At 37.0% G+C, this 10,363-nt stretch overlaps 1 protein-coding gene across 1 annotated transcript in view; it reads right to left on the bottom strand.

Annotated features, from left to right (window-relative positions):
- Positions 1 to 10,363, bottom strand: part of LOC103206462 (inaD-like protein) — a gene marked incomplete at its 3' end in the record, with an annotated part of 197,884 nt that overhangs the window by 38,657 nt on the left and 148,864 nt on the right. The window contains exon 21 of the mRNA XM_007951916.2: positions 3,393 to 3,567. Within this exon, the coding sequence (XP_007950107.1) occupies positions 3,393 to 3,567 (175 nt within the window). The remainder of the gene's footprint in view (positions 1 to 3,392; positions 3,568 to 10,363) is intronic.

Genomic DNA, 10,363 nt, shown 5'->3' with positions numbered 1-10,363 from the left:
AATTTTGATCAATGACATGAGACAAAGTATATGTGAACTGCTGTATGAAAAGTGAATTTACTCTGTAAATCTTCACCCAAATCCTAAAAAAAAAATAAATAAATAAAATAAATTAATTAGCCACTTCAAAAAAAAGAATCTTGAATGTTTTCATAAGCTCAGCAACAATCAATACTACTGTGGGTACATCTCAGGGCTCAAGAGTCTGTGGTTACCACTGCTACCACTATTATGCCAACCTTTTATTAAATATCTGCTAGGTACAAAGCTCGGCAATCCTACTTCCGTAGTGATACTGCCTTGGAAACCCAACAAGGGGTCGCTATGAGTCGGGGCCGACTCGACGGCACATAACAACAACAACAGGTACAAAGCATAAGAGTATATGCATTCTTATTTAAACTGCAGAACTCCCTTGTTTACACAGTCACATAGCTATAAATAGCACCCACTCTCTATTCTGCAAAACTCCCACGAGTTTGAGAAACATCCACATCTCCCATGAGCACTATGAGCATTCTTATCTCTTTAGGTAGCAGGTGATGACAGAGATGAAGAAAGAGCTAGCGAGTGAGCAGGTGAATTTAAAAAAAAAAAAAAAAAACCTCAAGTGACTTTATGAAGGGAAGGGTAGCAGAAGGACACTAGGAACAAGACCACCTGGGTTCTTTCAACAGTATCATACCCTGCCTGCCCACACTCCCTTTCTAAGATCTCCACTTTCAAGGTGCTTTGCCTCTTACCACTAGTCCTGCCTCCAAAGTAAAGAGGTAGTTGTCTTAATGTGAAAGCATATTCTGCACATTAAATATTACAGCCAATAAATACTTATCCTTGGCACATGCATATATACATGACTCTGTTGGGGGCTACACAAAAGTTAACTCAGAGAAGAAACTCTAAAATATCATTTAACATTACATGATACTCTGACGATCAAAAAGTCTATCTTCCAAAAGAATGTATGTACTACTCATGGAGACTCCTAAGTGGCAATAAATATTCATCTCTGAGCCTATCTCCATGAGTATAACCTGAAAGGATTAAGAGAGGGAGTCTTATTTACAAGAACTCATCTGGAACCTGCTGAGACTTAATATATCCTAAATCTCAGACAGCAAGTCAAAAAAAAAAAAAAGCAACTTTCATTTACAAGACTGATCTCTCAAGGCAAAAGTTAGTTTGGAGTCCTTAAATGCCTATGCCTACATAAGAAATCAGCTTGTTGAAGTGCTCACTTTAGAAGAAAAAGCAACTGTGATGGCAGTAAAGCACATCTCTCCTCACTGAAGCAGGAAGAATTGAGTGGAACACAACTGATGTTCTATTTCCACTTCTACCCAAGGAAGCAGGAGTGGACTTGAAAATTTGTTTAGATCCTCTCCAGTTCTACAGTTATAATTCTCTAGATTTTCTGAACTCTTCTGGCAGATTCAACTGTTAATACCACACAAGATAATTTTTCTTTTTTTAACAAAACGAAGGGGTCTCATTGGAAAGCAGTTAGAGTGACTCTGTGTATTCCTTCCATCTCCTTTTGATGTTTCCTGCATCATTCAATATATTGCCCATAGAATCTTTCAATATTGTAACTCGAGGCTTGAATTTCCTCTTCAGTTCTTTCAGCTTGAGAAATGCCAAGTGTGTTCTTCCCTTTTAGCATTCTGACTCCAGGTCTTTGCACATTTCATTATAATAATTGACTTTGTCTTCTTGAGCTGCTCTTTGAAATCTTCTGTTCAGCTCTTTTATCTTGTCATTTCTTCCATTTGCGTTAGCTACTCTCCATTCATGGGCAAGTTTCAGAGCCTCTTCTGACACCCATATTGGTCTTTTCTTCCTTGCCGATCTTTTTAATGACCTTTTGCTTTCTTCATGGATGATGTTCTTGATGTCATCTTACAATTCCTCTGGTTTTTGGTCACTGGTGTTCAATGCATCAAATCTGTTCTTTAGATGGTCTCTAAATTCAGAAGGGATATAACCAAGGTCATATTTTGTCTCTTGTGGACTTGTTTTATTTGTCTTCAGCTTCAACTTGTACTTGCATATGAGCGACTGATGATCTGTTCCACATTCAGCTCCTGGTCTTGTTTTTGCTAAAGATATTGAGCTTATTCATCATCTCTTACCACAGATATAGTCAATCTGATTCATGTGTACTCCGTCTGGTGAAGTCCATATGTATAGCCATCATTTGTGTTATTGAAAAAAAAGTATCTGCAATGAATAAATTATTGGTCTTGCAAAATTCTATCATGCCATCTCCAGTGTTATTTTTATCATCAAGGCCATATTTTCCAACTACCAGTGATTCTTCATTTCCAACTTTTGTGTACCAACAACCAGTGATAATTAACTCATCTTGATTGCATGTTTGGTCAATTTCAGACTGCAGAAGTTGGTAAAAATCTTCAATTTTCTCATCTTTGGCTTTGGCAGTTGGTGTGTAAATTTGAAAAATAGTAGCATTAACTTATCTTCCTTATATGTGTATGTATATTATCCTGACAGCATTGTGCTTCAGGATAGATCTTGATACATTTTTTGTGATGATGAATGCCACGTCATTCCTCTTCAATTTGTCATTCCCAGCATAGTAGATCATGTGATTGTCTGATTCAAAATAGCCAAAACAAGTCCATTTCAACTCACTAATGCCTCGGATATCAATCTTTATACATTCCATTTCATTTTTTACAACTTCCAATTTTCCTAGATTCATACTTCATACATTCCATGTTCTGATTATTAATGGATTTTTGCAGCTATTTCTTTAGTCGTGCCACATTAGCAAATGGAGGTCCCAAAAGCTTTACTCTATCCACATCTATGTCAAAATAGATTTCAGTATTAACTTCAACCTGCATATCTACTGACTCTACCTCATTTGGTTGTCTCACAGACAATTCAATCCTCAACATGTCCAAAACTAAAGTCATAATTTTCATTCCCAAAGTATTTGTGCTCCTATAATCTTATTATGAAAAATTAATACTCTCATTATCCTTCAAACGTGAGTCATCCTCAACTACTCTCTTCCAACATCTAATCATTCATCACCTCCTACAGATTTTCTAACTCTCAAATCTATGCACTCCTTTATTTTTCCCTAATTGCTTCTTGTTTAGAGGGTTCAAATAAAATCTTAATTAGTCTTCTATTCTCCAAGAAAATACTCTCTGTAATCTCTTTTGCATATATAAAATTATGCATACAGTATAATTTTGGATATGTAAAATTATCACAGTAATTTTCTAGTATAGTAGATTTTGTTCATAATATTTTTCTGTATTTTCCAAATGTTCCACCACAATAAATGCCTCTTTTTTTCATAGAAGGAAAAAGAAAACTATTTTATAATGTGAAAACAAAGTGAAATGATAGCATACCATGCATCAGTGGCATATCTAGAAGACAACATTCCCACGTGTGCTGAGGCTTTTGAAATAACTCGGGTCCTAGGGAGTTGGTATAAAGGAAATGCTTCTTGATCTCTTCTTTGAGCCACAGCAGGAAGGTCAACAAGCAAGCTAGGCCCTTGAACATCATTTGGAACCATCATGTCTGAAAAGAAAACCCAGATGACGGTGAATACAAGATGCATTCATTCATCCAAAAAGATGGCATTTGGCAATAGGAATATATTATATATTTATTAAAAAAAAAAAAAAAAAAAAAACTAATGATAGTATATTAATCTTGCTAGAAATTCTCCTTATCAACTGATTAAAAATAATAATAATTCCATGCAATAATAAAACAAAAACATCTGTGTTTTAAAAAGGCCTTTGTTTATAAATTACAGAATTATTTTAAATTTGTTAACCCATTTAATTCTTTTACCAACCTTTCATTTATAGAGAAACGATACTATCAACAATATTTTATGGATGGGAAACTTGGGTTAAGTAACTTAACAATTTTCACACAGCTAGTAAAAGACACGGATTACCATTCTTTACTCAAATATTTACAGCAAACGTTCTGCCATATTCTTGCTAATTTTGATTCTCACTTAGAAAGGTTCACAAAATAAGCATCAGAAGCACAAGGGGGAAAAAACTTTGTAATCTCTTTCTTCTACTCTTCTCCAGTTTTAGGTACCATACTTAGAGAATTATCACATTGATGGGAAAAAATTAAAGAAGCTAATATTTTCTCCTTACATGTATCAAAATAAATACAAAGAAGACTCCTCCATTCTCCCTGTAATAGGTCATTTTCTGATACTTAAACATATTAAACAATTCCATACCCCCTACTTTCTTTCCAGTTGTTTTATCTACCTGTGATACTTACCCAAACGATCTTTTATTCTTTTTTAAATTTTTATTGTGATTTGGGTGCAAATTTACAAAGCAGATTAATTTTACTCTGAACAGTTCATGCACATTTGGTTTCACAGTCCCCATTACATTCTCAACAGTAAGAAGCTCTCCTCCGTCTCCTCCCTGTGACTACCCCTTTCCTGTGTCCTTTGTATCTATGCATTCTGGTCTGTCCAGCTTTCCCTCTATGCAAATTCTGCCCTTCTGATGTCTCATGGCTGATTGATCTAAGGGGTGCATCTCCCTAGGGTAGGTATTCTGCTTGTAGGCCTTTCTATTATTTGGCTGACAGATAATCCAAATAAGTGAGTTCTGTTCCAGGCCTGAAGGATAACCCAGGGCCATAGTCTTAGGGGTTCCACCAGTCTTGATCCAACCAGTAATTCTGGTCATTTTTGTGTTGAGTTTTGAAACAATCCTTTTTTATCCAGCAAAGTCCACCTACATCCTTGTAGGTTCAATTACCCACCATCACCTTTCCTCTTAAAACTTCCTACATTCTCTCAAGGGCTTATGTTTTTTTCAGACAACATTATTTATAAAAATGCATTTACAGGTGTAGCTATTCCACCATAGAAGAAATTGAGATCAAGCAGGGTGAGGACGGACTATGCCTACCTCATCTGTGTGCTATAACCTCTAGGGAGTAGGATGGGCATGGTGAAGGGAGACAGGGATCAGCGAGTTTTAGTTATATACTTTATAGATTTTCACTTTTTAAATTCTTATAATGAGCATTTATGACTTACATACCTTTTAAACACATACAAAGCTTCAAAACGAATAGATAAAATAAATCTCTTATGAATAATTTAAAAGAATAGTTCAAACTGCAAAGATGAGCTAAACATTTTTGATGATCAGGTAAATAAGAAATTTTAAATATATGAATGAAAGTAACTTAAACATAGGACATTTGATCAGATATCTCTTTGCTCAAGTGTAAAACACAGGGACTGGAGAAGATTCCCATAGACACCTTCAAGAGTTAGTGCCACTTTGTAATTTATTAATTTGTTCTAGTCAGTTATAGGGTGCTGTGGTGGCATAGTGTCTAAGGCATTTGACTGCTAACCACAAGGCTGGTGGTACAAATCCACCAGCTGCTCCTCAGGAGGAAGGTTGGGCAATCTACTTCCATAGTGATACCGCCTCAGAAACCTAAGGAGGGGTTGCTATGAGTCAGATCTGACTTGACAGCAGTGAGTTTTGGTTGTTTTTTTTTTTTTCAGTCAGTTATAATACCCTCACTTTAAGTCTCTTAGTAAATGTAATGATGTGAACAATGGCCCTCTAAAATACTCAGTACCTGATCCTTGGAACCTACAAATGTTACTTCATATGGTAACAGAGACTTTGCAGATGTGACTAAATTAAGTAATAGGAGATTATTTAAGTGGACTCTAAATGTAATCACAAGGGTTTTTATAATAAGGAAGCAGAGACAAGAGGAAAAGATAATGTGAAGATTGAGCAGAGAGATTTGTACATGCTACATTAATTACTGGCTTTGAAAATGGAGGAATGAACCATGAACTAAGAAATGCAAGGAATATAGTTCTAGAAGCAGGAAAGGGGAAGTAAACCAATTCTTCTTGAGAGCCTCCTAAGGGAACACAGCATAGTGCCTAAGGCACTTGACTGCTAACCAGAAGGCTGGAGGTTCAAACCCACCAGCCACTCCTTGGAAGGAAGGTTGGGCAATCTACTTCTGTATAATACCACCTCAGAAACCCAAGGAGGGGTTGCTATGAGTCGGGTCCGACTCAATGGCACATAACAACAACAACAATGGAACACAACCCTTGAGTTCAGGCCAGTAAAAGTGATGTTGGATATTAACTTTCAGAACTATGTTGTTGTCTTTATTGGGTGCCATTTAGTCAGCTCCAAGTCACAGTGACCCCATGTACAACAAAAAGAAACATTGCCTGGTCATGCATCATCCTCACAGTCTTTGCTATGCTTGAGCCTATTGTAGCAGACACTGTGTCAATCCATTTCATTGAGGGTCTTCTCCTTCTTCACTGATGCTCCATTTTGCCAAGCATGATATCCTTCTGCAAGGTCCCTTCTGACAACATGACCAAAGTTGGTGAGATAAAGTCTTGCCATTTTAATTTCTAAGGAGCATTCTAGCTGCACTTCTTCCAGGACAGATGTTAGTTGTCTGGAAGTCCATGGTACTTTCTGTATTTTTCACCAACACCACAACTCACAAGCATCAACTCTTCTTCAGTATTCCTTATTCACTGTCCAGTTTTTACATGCATACAAGGCAACTGAAAATACCATGGCTTGGGTTGGGTGTACCTTAGTCTTCAAAGTGAGATCTTTACTCTTTAACACTTTAAAGAGGTCTTTTGCAGCAGATTTAACTAGCACACTACAACGTCTGATTTCTTGACTACTGCTTCCATGGGCATTGTGGATCCAAGTAAAACGAAATCTTTGACAACTTCACTCTTTGCTCCATTTATCATGATGTTGCTTATTGATCCAACTGTGAGGATTTTTGTTTTCTTTATGTTGAGATGTAATCCATACTGAAGACTGTAGTCTTTGATCTTCATCAATAAGTGCTTCAAGTCCTCTTCATTTCCAGCAAGCAACCTTGTCACCTGCATATTGCAGCTTATTAATGAGTCTTCCTCCAATTTTGATGCTGTGCTCCTCTTCATATAGTCCAGCTTCTTGGATTATTTGCACAGCATACAGACTGAGTAAGTATGGTGAAAGGATACCCTGATGCACACTCTTCCAGAATTTTTTTTAAAAAGTGTAATTTGGTTGAAAGTTTACAGAGCAAATTTGTTTTCCATATAATAGTTCATACATATTTGTTTCATGACACTGATTGCAATGCCCATAATACAACAACTCTCTTTCCACTTCCTCCTTGTGGTTACCTTTTCCCTGTGTCCTTCTTTCCTATGTATTCCTGCCTTCTGAGCTATCTCCCTATGTAAACACTGCCCTCTAGGGACTGTACCTACTGGTGTAAATGTTCACCTTATATGCCTGTCTATTGTTTGGCTGGAAGCCACAGAAATGAGTTCAATTCCAGGCCCAAAAGGTGACTCAGGGACACAGTCTTGGGGGTTTCACCAGTCTCTATCAAACCAGTAAGCCTGGTCTTATTTACAATTTCGAGTGTTGTTCCATATTTTTCTCCCACTGTATCCTGGATCTCTTATACTGATCCCTTTCTAAGTGGTTGACGGTGGTAGCTGGGTACCATCTAGTTCTTCAGGTCTCAGGGTTGTGTAGGTTGAGGTCTGCATTGTCCACCAGACCCTTGGACTAATTTTTTCCATGAGTCCTTGATTTTCTTCATTTTCCTTTGCTCCAGATAAGCAAAGACCAATTGTTTCATCATACATGGCCGTGTGTGACCTTTTAAGACCCCAGTCGCCACTCCGCAAAGTAGGATGCAGAACAATGTTTTTGTGTAGTATGTTACACCAATGGAACTTGATGTCCCCTGCAACCAAAGTCTCAAACCCACAGCCCAACCACTCACTTCCTCAGGATGGTTGGCCATGGCTAAGAAGTTATCATAATTTTGCCCCATTAGCTCTGTTATATATAAGGACAGTCTTATGGCACATATAAATATGTATACAGAAACAGCATTTGTCAAACTTATATGGGCAGGGGTATATTCCCTTTTGCCTAGACACATCTGATCATTCAATCTGTCTACATATGTATCTACCTGCAGATTAATGTGTGTTATTACTGACAATGTAGTAACATGTATGAAAAGTATTTATCTTTGTAATCTGTACTTCTTGTGTAGCTCTTCTTTTTCTTTACTGCTACTGTGTTGGTCACTCACTTCCTTTCCTTTCCTTTCACTCAAATCAATACTTATCAATACACCCTTCTTGATTTTAAACCATGCAGTATCCCCTTGTTCTTTTTGAATGATAGCCTCTTGGTCTACATACAGGTTCTTCATGAGCACAATTAAGTGCTCTGGAATTCCCCTTATTCTCAATGTTATCTATAATTTGTTATGATGCCCATAGTCAAATGTCTTTGCATAGTAAATAAAACACAAGTAAACAGCTTTCTGGTATTCTTTACTTTCAGCCAAGATCCATCTGACATCAGCAATGATATCACTCAGTCTACATACTCTTCTGAATCTAGCTTGTGTTTCTGGCAGTTCTCCGTCAATATACTGCTGCAATTGTTTTTGAATTTTCTTCAGCATAATTTTATTTACATGTGATATTAATGATACTGTTCAATAATTTCCACATTCTGCTGGACCACAATACTTTGGAATAGGCAAAAATATCGATCTCTTACAGTTGATTGGCCAGGTAGCTGTCTTCCAAATTTCTTGGCATAAATAAGTAAGCACCTCCAGTGTTGCGTCCGTTTGTTGAAAAATTTCAATGGGTATTCTGTCAATTCCTCAAGCCTTGTTTTTTGCCAATGGCTTCAGTGCAACTTGGACTTCTTTCTCAAATACTATTGGTTCTTGATCATATGCTACCTCCCCTCCTGAAATAACTGAACACCAACCAATTCTTTTTGATATAGTGATTTTGTGTATTCCTTCCATCTTCTTCTGAGGTTTCCTGTACCATTCAATATTTTGCACACAGAATCCTTCAATATTGCAATTTGAGACTTGAATTTTTTCTTCAGTTCTTTTAGCAAAGCGTGTTCTCTCTTTTGGCTTTCCTATTCCAGGTCTTCGAACATTTCAATATAATACTTTGTCTTCTCGAGCAGCCCTTTGACATCTGTTCAGCTCTTTTATTTCATCATTTCTTCCATTCACTTTAGCTACTCAACATTCAATCACAATCCAGAATTGCAGAATAATAAGTATGTATTGTTTAAGTCACCAAGTTTGTGGTAATTTGTTGCAGCAGCTAAAGGAAGCTATAGGAAGCTGCTGCGAAAAATTTTAAAAATGTATAAGTGTCTTTGGAATGGGGTAAGAGAATAGGCTGGAAGAATTTTGAAAAAGCATAATATGAACATCTGAGAATGATAACATCAGCACTGTAACACTGTAGTCCACAATAAGATATAGCCCCCCCCAAAAAAACACAGATGGTGGTAGGTTCATCATAACTCAAACATGTCATAAATTGGGGACTTTCTGTATACAGACTGCCAAAGATGCCAAAAATCAGTTTAATTGTATGCTGTGATGAAAAAAAACAAGGGGGATGCTGTACAAACTTTTACTAATGCATTACAAGGATCAAAAGTTCAAGGTATTCAATCAAACAAAGGATTTTTTGAAGAAATTATGGATGTGGTTCATAAATTCTCTCAATGATCTCAAGCCAGAAAAGAAAGATGGAATAATGCAGCATAGGTCTGTGAAGGACTCTTCTGGCTAACAGAGTGAACGTTTGTAGCATACATGGGAGATCCATTAGGTTTGGGAGAATGTTATACCAGCAGAAACACTGCCAACTTGGACTGAAGAGGGCAGACAGAATGAAATGAAGGAAGGCTGTCAGACTCTGAAAATATTACATGCAGGAAACAGGCTGGTAAAAATACTCAGCAAACATGTGCTAGCCTTTTAAGAAAAAGGAAGGATGAATTTAAGGGCAAAACCTTGGACTCGGAGAAGAGCCTAAAGTCACAGAGGATTATTCCCAGGCCTTAAAACCTAATGGAGCAGCCTGGTTTGCTTTAGACATTGCTTGGGGCTGATGAATCCTTTCTTACTCAACTTTCCACTTTTTGTAATAGGAATGTCTATTTCTGTTATAAAATGTCATCCCATCATTGTATTTTGGGAGCAGAAGAGTTATTTTCTAGTTTTTGGAGTCCACAGGAGAGGAATTTTGCCCCAGAGTGGATCATATCCAGAGTCTCACCTATACCTGATTTAGATGAGATTTGGGATCTTTGAGCTGAAGCAATTTAGGTAAGACTGTAGACTTGAATTGATGGTGTAATGAGTTAAGACATCTGAGGATGTTGGGATAGGGTGAATATATTTTACACATGAAGAGACATAAATCTTTAGTAAATATGTTAGTAAA

Source organism: Orycteropus afer, unplaced genomic scaffold (genome assembly GCF_000298275.1).
Source record: "Orycteropus afer afer isolate SDZICR_OR568_19922 unplaced genomic scaffold, OryAfe1.0 scaffold00318, whole genome shotgun sequence".
Classification (NCBI taxonomy): domain Eukaryota; kingdom Metazoa; phylum Chordata; class Mammalia; order Tubulidentata; family Orycteropodidae; genus Orycteropus; species Orycteropus afer.
This window is presented reverse-complemented; position numbering and strand designations above follow the sequence as displayed.